General features: G+C 40.5%; 2 protein-coding genes across 2 annotated transcripts; both read left to right on the top strand.

The window, feature by feature from the left end:
* The first annotated feature begins 5934 nt into the window (after positions 1-5934).
* LOC111595973 lies at positions 5935-8988 on the top strand. The gene is made up of 5 exons (XM_023309951.2): positions 5935-6366; positions 6786-8015; positions 8075-8082; positions 8157-8284; positions 8462-8988. The coding sequence occupies exons 1-5, from the start codon at positions 5935-5937 to the stop codon at positions 8596-8598; spliced, it is 1935 nt and encodes a 644-aa protein (XP_023165719.2). The 3' UTR covers positions 8599-8988.
* A 77-nt stretch (positions 8989-9065) lies between these two features.
* Positions 9066-10830, top strand: LOC111595979 (NAD-dependent protein deacetylase Sirt2). The gene is made up of 4 exons (XM_023309964.2): positions 9066-9400; positions 9455-9537; positions 9589-9685; positions 9757-10830. Exons 1-4 carry the CDS (start codon positions 9259-9261, stop codon positions 10611-10613), a joined length of 1179 nt encoding a protein of 392 aa, XP_023165732.1. The 5' UTR covers positions 9066-9258; the 3' UTR covers positions 10614-10830.
* The last annotated feature ends 6439 nt before the right edge of the window (positions 10831-17269 follow it).

The following is a 17269-nucleotide window of genomic DNA, read 5'->3' as shown; positions in this document are numbered from 1 at the left end:
GTATGAGGCCAGTTACAACTTGATACAGCAAGTTAAGGTTGATCTTGAAAGTTCCAAATATGTTGATGTTCTTATTTTGCCATGTAAGCTGCAGGGCTAAGCACTCATTCTAAAAAGACGGAGAGGATTGAAGAGATTACACAGGCTGTGGGAATTGAACCTACGCTCCGTTTCAGTACATCCGAGTCCAAGGGAGAAGTGCGTAGAAGTTGGAATGTTTTATCGTGCAGCTTAGCAGCTTTGTTGGCTACGAAACAAAGAACCCAGAATTCGAATACGGTAAGTAAGTTTAGAATCATTATGAGCCATTCGTTGACAGGGTTGAATAAATGTATGGGACTTCCAAACAGAACTCGGCAGAATATATATCCGCTCATACACTCAGTGAACACCATTTGCAGTAGGCTAAACGCCAGCGGATATTTAAAAATTTCGCAAATATCGTTCGTCATACGGAGAAGTTTATAGTACATTCGATGCGCTTCCAAAACTTTTTGCTCTTTCCTGGACACTGGCATTGGATCAACATATAATTGCTCCAGGTAAGACTGTAATTTTGTGAAGGTGTAGCAAAGTCCCCAGATTATAATGAATATCAGGTAATATAATCCAGTAGTTAGTAATCTTGTTCCGACTATGCTAAAAGAAACTAATAATCGCTTGCCAGCTGAGGGTATCTGTATCAGAGTCACTGTCAGTCGTGGCACTACTACCAACAGTCTAATCCAGAACATCCTTCGCAGATATGACTGCTCGGATGGTGCGGGCCAATAGCTATATTCGGCTATCAACTTTTCCATTGCTACTAGATTCCTGATCATCTCGTATATTCTGTGCTGCCAGCGCTGTGTAGAGAAAATACAGCTCACGATTGTCATATAGGCGACAGCGGGTAAGCTACTCAGTATGAGTTCCATCAGCTTGGATTTCGTGGAAAATAGTGGGAGTTTATACCCCTTCGTAATAAACAGCAATGAGAAAACCGTCAGCGTAAACAAACAACACAGCTTAGAATAAATAAGCAGGAAACGCGACTTTGTAACATTGCCCGTGCGAATATCAAAGTAGAATCCACTGACTCCACAAAACGCTACGAAATATGTTATCCATGCGCAAACGAATTGCTTTCCCCAGGATATTTTTACGACAACTAAAGCTGTTCACGTGAATTCAACGAAGTGCATTTAATCAATTAGATCGTAGGATAAGCAAATGAAAAGTGGATAGTGAATAGCAAATGACAGCCTTCGCACCTTCCTTGGCTTTGCTACACATCATTTGAGTATATCTCGCATTCGGACTAAACGATTTATTTTGTTAAAGTCTGTTCTCTAGGTTTTGATGATAGTCGCCTACTGTGGCAGTAGTATTGGTGGAAGGCTGAGAGCTTGGATATTGTTGTACTAATATTATCCCAGCGAGTTTATATTTTAGCTGCACGTTTCCCACTGCTTGCTTGTTCCTCTAATTCTCAGCCCTAGAGAGAAAGAGACGAAGATGGCTGTTTTTGAACGTAGGTGTGGGGGTTGGTGAGAGCGAGATGGCTACGTAGGCCATTGGGACAGGGTCGTTGTGAACGAAGAGCAGCAACAAGAAATGGTCTGAACAAGCATATTCTGACAGAGAGCACACTGAGATTTGGTATGGTGACCAATTCAAGCAGTTTAATTTAAATACATTTATAAAAGATATAACATTTAATCAAAGTAAGTGAAGGTTTACAAGTAGTTGTAGTCGCTCTGTATTATGTATATAATATTAAGTAGGATGCTGGTCACGACTAAAAAGACCAAACGGAAATTGATGACCACAACGCCGAAGAGGTTGATCTTCTTGTTTTGCCATGTTAGCTGCAGGGCTAGCCAGTCATTCTATAAGAGGGATATCAATAAAATGATAAATACCAATGCTCTCTTTGACTTACGCTGCGTTCCAATACATCCGAATCAAAGTTAAAGGATCGTAAAATGTTAAATGTTTTATCGTGAACCTCACTAGCCGTGTTAGATATGCTAGCCAGAACCAAGAGTTCCAATATACGACTGAAGTTGTGAATTGTTAAGAGCCACTCTGTGCTGAGACTATATATTTTTAAGGGTTTTCCAACCAACTGCCGACATATTAAGTATCCACAGATACAAGCATTGCAAAGCATATAGAGCAAATAAAAGCTCAGTGGAAATTTAAAAATTTCGCAAAACTCGTTAATCATTCGAACTAGTTTATAGTACATTCGATGGACTTCCAAAACCTTATGCACCTTCCGCGATAAGGACATTTGATCAGAAAATAATTGGTTTACGTAAGACTGTAGATTCACGAAAGTATTACAGAGCAACCAGATGAAAATAAATGACAGTAAGTACAGTCCACTCCTCATTAATCGTGATTCGATAATGCTATAATAAACTGTATAGTTTTCACCAACAATGATAGGCTGTATCAAGATCAAGACAGTTTGCGACACTAGAAGCAATAGTCTAATCCAGAATAGCCATAGCAGCCGTGGCTGCTCTGACGGAGTGGCACAATAGCTAGATTCGGCTATCAGCTCATTTATCCTAAGTAGATCCTTGAGCATCCCAAAGATTCTTTTCTGCCAAAATCGCGCACATAATACACAGCTCAGAAATGTCACTAAGGTGATGATTGGAGAGGCAGACACTAAGAAAACCATTAGCTTGGATTGAGTGGTATATGATGGGAATTTCTTTCCATATGAAAATAACACCGAGGCGAAAATGTACAAGATAATCACGTTCAATAGTCGGCAATAATAGCGCAGCCAACGTGATTTCACTAGTCTGCTTGTCCATTTGTCAAAGTAGAACTCAGTGACTCCACAAAACGCCAGGAAATACGTTATCCAAGCGTATACGAACTGTTTGCCCGAGGACATTGTTGGGACTACTTGAAGGCCTTGAGGGCAATGCAGCTAGCTGCATTTAATCAATTAGAAAATAATCTGGAAATTGTGTGAAAAGTGGGAGTTGAATTCGAAGTGACAGCTCGTTTAATATAACTGCTATCTGAAATATTATACTTATGTGTAAGACTTACTTATAATTAGTTGCTGATTAGTTGCAAGTTAAATGAAGTTGATTTGAGTCCAGTGTAATGAAACTTATATAGATAAGAAGTGGCAGCCTTAGAAATTAAAATTCATAAAAATAGCAAGGGCGATTATAATAGCAAAAGATAATATAAAGCCATTATACTATAATAAACAGAAGATATGACCTTTTCACTTTGTTCGTTTACAGTTTATTGAGGCCATAGAGAAGATTTAATGCACACTTATGAGGGAAAAATTAATAATTTAAATGGAATTTGCTTTGATTACCCTTATCTAATTTGGTAGTAAATTAAATTAAAGAAAATCTAATAAATTTATTGTATAAGGTACCAAATATAATATGCCCTTAATTATTGCATTTGTAAATTAAGTTCAGCTTCCATAAAAGAACAAAAAAAGGCAGATATTGGCAATAATTTTATGTTGTTTATATATATATATATATAATTGTGGTTGCTTTGTATTATATATATTATATTAAGAAGAGAGAATTAGTTTTATAAATTAAAATTCAAATGAGAATTATACACACTTTTTTACATTATATCCGAGTTGAATTTAGAGCTGAGTACGATCTGAAACATTCCAGCATGAGTTTGAGCAGTCAGCTTAGTAATTCTGGCCAAACCATTGACCAAAGCTGTTTAATACAATTATAGGAAAAGTGTTGATTTAATTTAACATTATAACATTTATAGAAAAAATATTTTGCTTACTTGTTCGCAAAATACGTTAACCATTCGATAAAGTTTATAGCACCTTCGATTCACTTCCCAAACTTTCTGAACTCTTCTTGGGCATGGCAAGTAAGTCAACTGATTAAACTTCTTTTTCATAATATACAAACAATTTAAAATACTTAAACAACTTTATTTTTGTATTGAATATAATATTTTTTTTAGTATTTTAGTTTACATTTATAACTGAAAAGTACAATATTGTGTTTCTATTTAAAAATATTTGTAGTCGCTCTGCACTATGTAGATTATATGGAGTACGATGCCAGTCACCACTAGAAATATCAATTTGTGGTCGATGTTCACAACGCCAAAGATGTGAATGCTCCTGTTCTGCCATGTGAGCTGCAGAGCCAGCCAGTCAGTCTAAGATAAAGGGTCTATTAAAATCTTAACATAAACTGCAAAGACTATTCATACACTTCGTTCCAATTGCTTCGACTGCAAGTTGGAGCAGCTCAAAATATGAAATGTCTTATCGTGAAGCTTACTAGCCATGTTAGCTATGTTGGCCAAGATTGAAAGTTCCAACGCATTCATAACCATTATAATTATTAAGAACACTTTCATGGTTGGTGTTTCTTCGATATTTCCAACAAGCTCACGAAAAAAATAATAGCCACTCAAGCAACCGTTGCAGATTAGCTGCAAAATATAACAGCCCAGCGAATATTTAAAAATGTCACAAAATTTGCTTATCATCTGAATGAGTTTATAGTACATGCGATGCACTTCCAAAACTTTCTGCACTCTCCTGGACATTGGCATTGCGTCGATTAGCAGTTGCTCTAGGTACAGCTGCACCTTGAGGAAAGTATAACAGATTTGCCAAATAATATTAAACTGCAGGAAATATAGCCCACACATTATAATTCTTGATCCACTAATGCCGAGTAGATAGACGTAATTTTCGACTCCAGTAAAGGTCCACAACAGCAGAACAGCTGTGCGTAATAAGACGATTATTAGTCTGCTCCAGTAGAGCCCTAGGAGCACTGGCCTCTGCGATGGAGTGACATAAGTAGCTGATTCGGCTAACAGATTCTCCACTCTCAACAGATCCCTAATCACCTCAAATATTCTGTGCTGGCCGAATTGTAAACAGAACAAACTGGCTATAAACGATAGGAACGAGATTACTGGCTGCGAATATGTTAAGACGTCCATAAGCTTGGACTGCGTGGGAATTATAGGAGTAATTTTCCAATCCAACAAGATTACGTAGGAGAACGCACAGAATATAGTCAACAAAAGGACGCGACAATAAATGCTCATTACACGCGACTTCTGAATTCGACCCGTGCGCACATCAAAGTAGAATGCAGCGAGTCCATAAAGCATTAGAAAATACGTTATCCACGCGTAGATGCAGTGCTTTCCCGAAGACATTTTTACAATGACTGAAAAAACTTGAGCTAAAAGAAAATTAATTTGAGAAATGCATTTCAGATGCTTTGCGTTGATAAATGGCAATTGACAGTTCGGTTGCGCCGGCGTTGGCATTTGTTTGCATTGTATTTATAGTCTAAATTGCTAGTTAAGAACTGGCTATTGTCAAGTATTATCTTTAAGTTGAAGCCCACAAAATTGGTCAAGAGACTTGACTGCCACAAACTATCGATCGTCGAAGCTTAGCTGGGTCTATTGGGTCCAGAGTGGCGTTCTGTCTCTGCTGCTTTAAATAATTTCGAAACACGCACGAAAGCGTCACAGCTGCCGAACACATCGATCGGATTGGATCGGACCATGGGCCGCACGGTTAACAGTTTTTAGTGCTTTGGCAGCAATCGCGGCAATCAGTTGGACAAGCGGATCGAAATCTGTAAAAATACTATAAAAAAGCTTTGCCCAGGCAAAATTGCAAGCGAAAATGTGTGAAATTCAGTTCGCTTGACAGTTGGGAGAAAATTATAGAACCTTGAAATCAAACTAACCGTTTCCAATTAGAAGCGAAAATAATGCAATTCATGAGCGCGCACAGAATTTGCCACATTTTTTGCTAAACGGATTTCATGCTTCAGTTACAATTACAACAACAGCAACTAAATAGAGGGGAATTAAAATCAGTTAACGCGATTATCAATGTGCATTTATTTAAAACTGAGTAAGGTCAGAGCCAACATGACCTTCGACACACAGCTGATGTGCAGCTTGATAGGGCTACTGCTGCTGTTGTTGCCCAGCCACGCCCACTACATACAAATCGATCACGAAGAGTTTCGGGCCAGTGGCTATCCCCATCCACCGCCGCCGCCAGCTGCACTGACGCCGCTGGAACTGGAGCGCCTGCCGCATGTGCTGGCCAAGCAACTGACCCCAGCCGAGGTGATGGTCGATCTGACCAACGATCTAACCCATCGGCTACTCCACTATCACTCCATACTCAATCGGAATAACTTCGCATTCTCGCCCACGGCGCTGGTCAGCGTGCTGGTGGCGCTGTACGAGGGCTCCTCCGCCAGAAGCGCCACAGAGCTGCGCAATGTGCTGCAATTGCCCGGCAATCGTGACGTCATACGCGTCGGCTACCGTGACATTCACCGACGACTGCGGGTAAGCCCTACCCCACGCACAATATATCGCTTTCAATTTACATGCTTCGCTTCACATTCTGCCCGAGCCTACCGTCCACTCCCTTCACTCCCACTCGAATGTGAATAATACTTGGCTGATAAAACGAAAAAAAGACAAACAAAATTGTGTTATGCTGCGGCGCTTTGTGTTAAATATATAAATATATTGATACCAATTGATCATATGGCTTTGTGCCGCTGGCCAAAACCCCCAAAGTCTGCTTATCGCTGCCCAATTGTGGCTTAGAACGCTTTCAGCAGTTCGTTGACCCCAATCTAAATAATCCGCGATGAGTGGCCGAATTTTTTGGCATGAATAGAATTTATAATTGATAGTCGTAGAATAGTTGATCTGATGTGTACAATGAGTAGTTGTGATAAGCGCTCCATTATTTGCAGACCTACTTCTTCGGCTCCGATAACCCCTTGAAGGGGCTCAGCCTAAGCCGGGGCAATATAACAGTGCTGAAGGACTTCGAGACGGTGCTCATGTTTTATGGCTACGATCTGAGCGTTGACATGACTTCGCCGACGCCAGCAAATATAACAATGGCCATGACCAATGCCACTATGTCGAGCAATGCCACGGCTGAGGAGACAAGCACGCCCCAGGGTACGGACACAACAACAGCCACAGAGCTGTCCATTAGCACCACCACTGAGTTGATCGACACCACAACCATACCAACGACAACAACAACCACAACTGAGGAGACAACAACCACAACAGCAGAAGCTGAAACAACAACAGCTGAAGCTGCTACTGAAGCTGCTACTGAAGCCGCCACCTCAGCTGAGGCAGCTGAAGCAGCCGCTGGCGATGATGAGGCAGCCGAGCTGGTCTCCGCCTTTGTCGCCGAGGAGGATGCCGAACCCTTTCTGCGCATACAAAAGGCTCGCGTCTCGCGTCTGCCCACCAGTAAGCTGCAGGCGCCGCTCAAGCATTCCAATCCCATAACGCCTAAGCCCAGTTATTTGCCCAGCGCTCGCATTGCCGTTATGCCCATGATGGCCCGCCAAATGGCAGCGCCCACGCACAGGCAGAGCAACTATGGCGCACGCTCAGCTGCGTCCATGACGTCGCCAAACGCAACTCGCAAATCGAATGTGTCTCGGCACAAGCGCCATGTGCTGGGCTATAAGGATCTGGATGCGAATCTCTTTGTGGCGCTGTTCAGTCCGCACGCACCGCATGGTCCACCACACCCACTGCCCATACCACCGACAGCTGCCTTTGCGCACATCACAAACGACTTCGATCCGCACTTCATCGGCGATGGAGCAGATAGCAAAACCAACTATAATACGGATGTGATTAGCCATGTGTTTTACCTGGGCAGCCAGCAGGTGGTGCACACCACATTCAAGGTGTACAATGCGGTGCTCTACTACAAGTACTTCGAGCACCTGAAGATGAGCGTGCTGGAGCTGGAGCTGGACACACCAGAGTACAATTTGATGATATTGCTGCCCGACTACCACATGGACATTGTGGCCGCAGCTGCCTCGCTGAAGCTGGGTCCCACGCTGCGTCTGATGCGCAAGCAGCTGAAACCACGCTGGGTGCAGGCCATCATACCCGACTTCAAGCTGCACGGCACCATGTTCCTGACCAACGATCTGCAGAATGTAAGCAGCTAGAGCGAGTCCTTTAGTAAATGCTTTTATTTATCTATTCCCTTTTACAGATGGGCATGTAAGCAGGCTGGGCAACTAGCTATCTGTCTATGATGGACGCACTTTTACTTTTGTTTTATAATCACTTTTTAGCTGTGATATCTTTGAGCCGAATCGCGCCGACTTTCGACCCATGACCGACGAGAAGGGCGTCTACGTGCGACACATTGAGCAATCGATCGATGTCAACATCCGTACGCATCCGATCAATCAGCTCAAACGTAAGTAGTAGTTGCTCTATTGCAACATTGCAGCACACACCTCGACGCAGTGAGGCGCAACGCAGCGAAGATCTCCATCGAGGTGTTAGCCAGCAGCCCCACCTGCAACTTCGATTGCAGCAATACCAGCAGCAGCGGCAAGATAAATGTGCAGTAACTATTTCCCTTTTTGCGCAGGCAACACTGGCGCCCAAACGAAGCCCATTCAGATTTCTGTTAATCATCCGTTTCTGTTTTTCATCATCGATCGCGACTTGGACGTGGCCGTCATGTCGGGCCGCATACTCAATCCGCTCAACGTGCGCATACAATAAGCTGTAGGCACTGGAGCACATCGAAGGTCAGCGGATTGAACAGCATTGAAGGCGAAGTTGGGAGCAATGCTTGCTTCCTGGTGCCAGACTAATATACATACATCTTCAGTTGTGCAATTGTAATGTAAATAATGCAAATGTTTTCTTTTTATAAATGATGCTCACTTTTTTTAAACACAATAAATCTATATAAATCTTATTGTTTTTACTGATTTGCGGACAGCTTTACTAACAATGCTGACAGTTTGTTTTTCCTATTGTTTTATACATACATAAATACACTCCACTGCTATTTTATAGATACTTGTTAAATCAAAATAAAATAGCAATTGTAGAATTTTATTGTTGGTTCGCTTTTGTATATCCGTTAAGTATGAAATTTAAATCGTGTAACTGCAGCTGAACTTGACTAACGTAAAATCATACGATATATCGATATAAATAATGTTAGTTTTGTATCAGTCAGCTTTGCAGTGCATAACAAAGTCACAGTGTGGCATCGCCATGTCCGTGGCCTTGAGTATTTTGCAGAAGGATAAGAAAAATATTCGTACAACGCATATAAAATCAAAATATTTTTAACGTGTAAATTCCTTTAATTTTTTTTATTAAATATAGTAGGTTGCCATTAAATATAGTTTGAGTGAAAATTAACGCATAATGAGTGACAGCGAAGAGAACGAAGGCAAAAGTGACCAATCTGACGGGCTGCCCACTAAGCCGTCGACGTTGTTGTATACGCCGACGTCGAAGTCAGCAGCGACAGCAACAGATACAGATTCTGGCAGTCAAGGCGAAGAAGGTTTTGAACGATTCAACTAATTGTTGAATTTGTTGTCAGATAATTCATTTTCAGATGGCACTGTGGACATGATTCGTCGATTCTTTTCGCAGACTTTCAGTCTGACCTCGGACAACGAATGTGCAGTTGTGGACAAGGTAAATTAGAGAAATTTTATATGCAAATTCTCAAGTATTTAATTGCTTCAGGTAATACCCGAGCTTACCTTTGAAGGCCTCTCGATGCACTGGCGCGAAAACGGCTTTAAAAACATTGTAACTATGGTGGGTGCTGGTATCTCTACTTGTGAGTTGACATTTCATTGATCGTTTATTTTGCAAGTGTTAATTTTTGTACAAATATGAAAAGTTCTTTAGCTGCGGGTATTCCTGACTTTCGTTCGCCTGGCTACGGGTTGTACAGCAACCAGAAGCAGCATAAGCTACCGCATCCAACGGCCATATTTGATGTGGATAACTTTCAGAAGAATCCAGCCCCATTTTTTGAACTAGCCAAGGAGTTATATCCGGGCTCGTTTATGCCAACTCCGGCGCATTACTTTGTTCGCCTGTTGCACGAGAAGGGCGTGCTACAGCGCCACTATACTCAAAACATCGACATGTTGGAACGTTTGGCAGGTCTGCCGGAGGACAAGCTTATTGAGGCAATTGGCAGCTTTAATACGAATCATTGTCTCAATTGTAAGCAATTCTACGATATGGCCTGGATGAAGAAGAAGATATTTTCGGATGCTCTGCCCATTTGTGAGCAGTGCAAGGGCCTTGTGAAGCCGGACATTGTTTTTATTGGCGAAAATCTGCCCGATAAATTTTACTCCTGTCCCGAGGAGGACTTCAAGGAGTGCGACTTGCTTATCATCATGGGCACGTCTCTGGAGATGCAACCGTTTGCTTCGCTAATCCACCGGGCTGGTCCACGTTGCATTCGCCTGTTGATTAATCGCGATGCGGTTGGGCGTGCAAGCTTTGCACCCTGGATGGATGCCAATGGCGAGGCGTTGCTCTACGGCGAAACGAAGAATACGCGCGATGTAGCATTCCTTGGGGATTGCGATGCTGGTGTCTGGGCTCTGGCTGAAGCGCTTGGCTGGGAAGATGAATTACAGCAACTGATTAGCAAAGGACAACGAGAACTGGATGAGGAGAAGGACAACATAGTTGTCTATTATGGAGACGAAATACAGACTGCGGTAATTGATAGTGCCAAGAAATAGAGAGGGTTATGAGGCTAAATTGAACTGGTTTTTCCGATTTCATTATATTAGATGTTGCAAATATATATTAGTGTTAAATAGAAAGTTTATCTTGCGTTAAATATGTGTGTATATGTCTATTAGTGTGTGTTATATGCAAATTTTGTGGTTATCATATTAAAGCATCCAAGTATATTTATGTGTGTTTACCAAAACAAACCAAGCATGTGTTTCATTCGCTTTTAATTATTCAAGCGCCATTAGCGGCGCTGTACAACGGCAACCGCAAAAGCTCTTTTCTGTTTAGGGTCAAACTTCCGGCCCAGCCTGGCCAACGAAGTCGGCAACAAAGGTTAATTTCTCATCTCGGGCAGGCAATTGTGACCGCACACACACACACACTCGATTGGCCACAGTCACACTTACAATTGGGGGTGGCCGCCCATTTGTTGGCCATCTATTTGGGCCGCTGCATCAAGTTAATGACACACAATCTGTCCCAGTGCCGCCCACAGAGAACTGTAGTCAGTTTCCGGCTCCGGTTGGAACGTGCAATTGAAGCTTCTGCAATGAATTGGCCAATAGAATATAGGTAGCTGGCAGCAGCCTTCAATGCGGGCCACTCATGTGCACTAATTAAAACCAAGCAGGAGCTCCAGAATAATCGAGCAATCAGACAGGGGAGCAGTGGCAACATGTCAACTTTCTGCTGCTTTCTCGCTGTTTTGTGGCCAAATGTGCAAATGCATTAAGTAATCAGATGCAGCAGCCACGGAAGGCACATCGAATATGTTGATAGCCGCAATTTGTTGCAGTTGCACTTGCAGTTGCAGTTCGAGCTGCCGGGTAATTAAACTAATGGATTCTCTTAACGGCGTTCCAAGTTGCGTCACTCAAGAGTTAAAATCATCAACTCTGATCTTATGCCGAATCGATAGATTTCTCATCTCGGCCATTTGACCTGAATGACTTAACTTGTTGTTAGTTTTGCCAATTTGTGCAACATTTCAGAATATATCAGTGGCTGTATGTGTGTGTGTGTGTGTGTGTGTGTGAGTGTGTGTGTGTGTATTGCAATTTGTGTGCCGCTTGATTCTGTGGGAAACACTTTTAAATGCATTCCACACACGCACACACAGTTGGCGATGCTTAAGTCAATGCACACTGGGGCAAAAATTATTTGCTTTAACTAGAAATTCATATCTGTAAGGTAAAGTATAAATTTATAAGATTTTCTGTTAGTGCTACTAAACTACCTATAAGCTAGTAATACTACTGCAATAATAATGTATATAAGCTTCATGTTATGAGGTAAAGTATGAAATTTACTTGTAAAAATTAGTTGACTTAGTATATTTAAGTCCAAATAGTAATAATGAATTGCATTCCATAAAAAAGCATATTTAAATTATATACAAAATAAAATGAATTTAATTAAAATTTTTATTACACTAAATTTAAATTTAATTTTCAAAAATAACAAAAAAAAAATAAATACATTTAAATAAGTATTTTAATATATTATAATATATATGTATATGCATACATAAATAATAAAAAAAAATATATATATATATATAAGTATGTATATATTTATAATATATAGCTCTGTACAGTGGCTTTTGACACACTGTGCGTTATGACTTGACAGCTCTGTGTGAGTATGTTCCGTGCTTTATATTTGTAATCAAAACGCGAGAAGTTGCTTACGCCCCTCGCACAGCGGCTCCTTTAGCTAAGAGCCAGTTCATCAATAGGACCTCAAAAGAGGGGGCTTTGCTGTACGGCAGTTGGGGCCCGTTGGCTCCCGTGCGTTGTTCGATGTCATCAGCGACAGCTGTGCGCGTATTTTGATATTGAATTCTTGACATGATTGCGGGCCACAGCTTGTTGTGGCCGTCATTTAAATGAACATATCGTAGTTACACACACGCGCGGAAACATTTTAAAATGCTCAGCTACACACATAGCTCATGCATGCTATGCGCTAATAAACTGTCAAGCTGTTGGGGGTGGGGGCGGTTCAAATAGTATGCTTAAATAGATATATATGTATTTATGTATCTATTAGATGTGAGTGGGTCTAACATATTTATAGGCATTATTGTAAAATGGGCGGTAAAACGTTGTCATTGCTGCGTAAACGAAATCTTTATGAATATTTTATTATTGCTTTAATAAAGGGAGAGCAAAGAGCGTGTGGCCAAAGGAGCCGCCGCACCCTAAACCAGCTCCAAGCAGACAGCCAAATGGCAAGAGAGCTGAGTTCTGAAAAGCAATTTGTGTCAATAAATATATATGTGCATGTATGTGTGTATATGTGTGTGTGACCGTTTAGCATTGCATATGTGTTGTTGCTTGCTATTTGGTGTAATATCAACACGAGCAGCAGCTACAACATAATCGTCATAATCATTTTATGCGCATATTTTGTAGCATACTTTTGTGGTCATAAATTTTTATTTACGTCGCTCCAAGTGTGATTCTTAGGGTTGCCGAGATGCGGGCAGTCGAGGGAGTTGCAGCTGCTTTCTAAAGAGAAATTAAAGTGCGATAAGCTTGGTTTATTTTCATGCCTCGTGTTTTACAAGCACCTTAAAATGTCCTGCAACACACAGCCATAGACACAGGCATAGTCTGGCTATGTGTGTTCAGCTAACAATTGAATCAAGCGTTATATTTTGATACTGATAATCATCGGCATATCTCTCTCTCTGTATGTGTTATGGGCGCATTTATGGCTGCAGCCACACTGGCAAATTGGCGGTTTTGTTGGCTACAACTGGGCCATGCGGCCATTGCGGCGGTCTAAAATAAATTCTGCTTGCGGCTACTTGATGAGCTATTGTTATTTGAATTGAGTTTTTTCATATAAAACAATTAAAAGATCAGACGGATAGTCAGGGCTTAGATAACCAGCCAAAACAAAAAAAAAAAAATACAAAAATGCGTGATATCCCATGGAGGCGAAATAAAAAAAATTTGACCATTAATTAACTGAACGCCGTAGTGAAGTGTAACGAATTGGAAAACCAAATAATTCGCATTGATTTTGTTCGTTTCAATCACGTTGGGCACAGCCACACACACACACACACGCACACACGCATAGTTGTAGGCACCCACAGCAACCGCATGTGCATTGATTTGCTGCGGAAAATCTCTGACAGCGATGGATCCGAACTGCATGGGACGCACTAGTCCATTGATTGCCAAAGCCAATCGGATATGAATAAATGAACGCCAGTTTTGTGTGTCACCCTCTGCCTCTGATCCCAAACAAGAGCCATACAACCCCAGTGCACAGGTTTGTTTGATCTCACTCTGTGCGGCCCGAGCTCGGCCTGCAATGCAATTGGTTGCATTTAATTGTTGTCGAGCGTGCACGGCTGAAACAAAAGGATTTACGCTCCCCACTCAACAATGAGCTGCAAAAAATTGCTAAATTAAAAATGAGTCAAATAGAACAGACAGTCGACACGGACGGGACAAGCTTTAGAAATGCTATTCAATAGTTTTTAATTTAGATTTTCGACTCAGTTTCGTTGCATTCAGCGAACATTTTTAACTATGTTTTCTTTAAACTACTCTGAATATTCAAATTTATATGCATATAAATGTATATGTATATATGTATATGTCTATATACATAAATATATATATATATATATATATATATATATATATATATATATATAAATTAGTTTGCATTGCCTGAACGATTTGAGGGCAGACATGGATGAATTTTAATTTGTTTGCTCAAATATTTCAATATAAAGTCCAAGCTCATAAATGCATATTTCAAATTTAAAATATTTAATTAGTATAGAACTTTTACTAAATTTTTTTAAAACTAGTTTAATATTATTTAGTCTATATATTAGCTGAAAATTTGAGTTTTAAAGTAGTGCCTTTATGACATAAGTTAAATGGCATAAAACAAATGAAATAAATTGAAAGTGAATTAAATAATAATTTCCATTACATAGGAAATTTCATTAAAGGGAAAAGAGAAAAAAATTGTGGTTAAATTTTAAATATATGTATATGTGTGTATGTGTAATATTAATCATCTCAATGCAGATAGAAATAATTATAAATATTTAATTTGTTGGTGGTTTTGCGATTGCATTGCAACTGTTAATAATATATGACAATGTGGTTCAGACAGATAATACCTACGTGTGCTTAGTCGAAAAAAGGGCTTTCAGCTGCTAAAAAGTGAACAACTAAATTAATAAAATATTGATTTCAATTGAAATTAAAGTGGATTCGCAATATCAAATATTTTGCAGCATATTTTCGGTTAATTTTGTTTTTGTCTTGTCACGTTTCAGTGATTTTTAATGCTTGACAACATTAAAATTAAAAGCATTTAATTAAAGATATAATTTAGCAAACAGAAAACCATTTGGAGCTGCAATGTCTGCCATTAGGAAACGTTTCCTTCGTTTTGGCCACGTTTAACTGCCTCTCACCTTTGGTGTGGCAGCAATTCGGCGCTGCATAGTTACCTGCAGGATGTGAGCGTCTCGCATCGCCTCCTTTGGCTCGCCTTATCGCCGTGTCGACATTGGTAATTTACAGAAAAGTATCAAGCAGGTGTATGTGAGTGTGTCAGAGCAAGAGAGAGCGAGAGTGAGAGAGAGAAGGACAGAACGTAAGTGGAAAGAGGAAACAGCGTTACAAATGCCTGCCAGCCATGCCGGAGTATTTTGTATTGCATTTTCGATTTGCACTTTACACGCTCTCATTACACTTCGTTTCCGGTGCAAAGCACTTGACCGCTCTCCCCAGCGAAACGTCCGTGGCATTGTTAGCATTTAAACTGCTTGCTGTTGCCGAATCAACTACTTGCAACTTCAGCTGGATTGCACACTTGATCGAGATGGCGATTATCAGCTAAATCCAAAATGCCTCAACGCGCTGTGCGTTCTCCAAGTGTCCAACTGAGACAGCGTTATAATCATCGAAATTATGTTGGACTTCATGAGCATCAGACTCGAAGCGTTCAAGAGACAGCTGCCTGGCAGCCTCCTTGGCCCCCGCATTGATGCTTTAAGCTGCAGTTTTGTTAAAAACAAAATTTCCAATCGATTTTGTTGGTTTATCGCCAAAATTTTATTTCACTTTGCTACTTGTTGTTTGGCTGGCTGCCACTTCTTGTAGCAGCTATTTTTGTGTGTGTGCTTCAAGTCTGTGCACAGTGGTTGCAAATGTGAGCCTTTCAAAACACTTCACACAAACAGCTAAGTATTGCAATTGTGCCTTTAAGGCAAGTTAATTTCACAAAAGTTTCCAAATCAAATTATGAAAAAAGCATTTTCTTTGGCAGGCATTTTCAATTGCACTTAAACCAATGTGCTACTTATACATAAGAGTGTGTGTGTGTGTGTGTGTATGTGTGTACGTGTGGCATATTCTGTTACCAGAACTTACGGAAATGAAATGTGTTTCTATTTTAGTTTTATTTCTGTCTGTGTGTGAGTGCGTACATATTTACGAGTTCAAGTGTTTGCGTTCGTACCACAAAATGCGAGTAACTACGAAACCAACGGAAAAAAGCAAAAAAAAACACAAACTACAAACACAAATATCAACACAAATACTCGTAATACTTAAGTCTATTTACAAATCATGGCAAAAATGCAATTTGCAATTCTCGAAAAAGGAAGGTGAACTGAACAAATATACCCAGCTGCAGTCGGACAGTCAAGCAAATATGACGTTCGGCTTCTGGTGGCAAATATTTGCGCATATTACGTATACGACCCGCTGCTACAGAAATTGTTTCATATGTTGCGTCCCTTTTCGTACGCCCAACCACCGCTTGTCATCATCTCCACAGCCAATCTGCATAATTGTGCGGGAAATATTATAGCAAAATGCTTCGGCCTTGCAAATTTATTTTGTTTCCCATACAACTAGCAGAGGATTCATGGTGTCCTTTCAAGGACAAATCGCAGTACGCAGTTCGTGCCGCTGGCAAAATTTGATGTGCCAGCTAATTAAAATGTAAATACTGCCCCATTTCTATGCATTGCTTTGTTGTGTGTCTACGTCATATGATATCTGTCACATTGTATAAAGCAGCCGACGAGCGTGATGGAGTGCAATTGTTTTGAGTAATTGTGCACTGATGTGTTAGTTATTAGTATTAAAACGGAAAATATACACAAAGTGGAAGGACAAATAATATAGTATATAATTCTTCTGATACCTAGATACGTTGTCTGCTCATTTGATATCCCTACACACGCTTCAGTCTCCTCTCCATAAAGTATAATCTCTGTAACTTTAATGCTTCACCAGCCAAGCTGAATGCCTTAGACCAATTACTGAGACATAAATTCTTAAAGCATTTTCGTTTATTATAATCGAACAATTCACAATGCAATTAAAGTCTTGCTCAATTTTATTTAAGCTGCCACCGCAACGACTTGCAGTGGTCAACAATTTTCATTAGCTTGCAACTGGGTTTTATGTGTATCAAATGGGCCATTCGCTGGCAGTATAACAAAAAGCAGAAGCTTAAGCCAGAGACAAGAAAACATGTGAACGAGCTCTGCACGGAGCAAGCGAAGAGACTGTCAACTGCTGCCAGTTAGTGTTAGCCGCTTTGTTTTGGCCATTTGTTGCAGCAGCCGGCCACAAAACTAAGCCAGAATCCAGTCGGC

The sequence above is a fragment of the Drosophila hydei genome, unplaced genomic scaffold, assembly GCF_003285905.1.
Source record: "Drosophila hydei strain 15085-1641.00,03,60 unplaced genomic scaffold, DhydRS2 tig00008119-arrow-pilon, whole genome shotgun sequence".
NCBI lineage: Eukaryota > Metazoa > Arthropoda > Insecta > Diptera > Drosophilidae > Drosophila > Drosophila hydei.
Note: the sequence above shows the minus strand (reverse complement) of the source record. Positions and strands in the feature narration are given on the sequence as shown.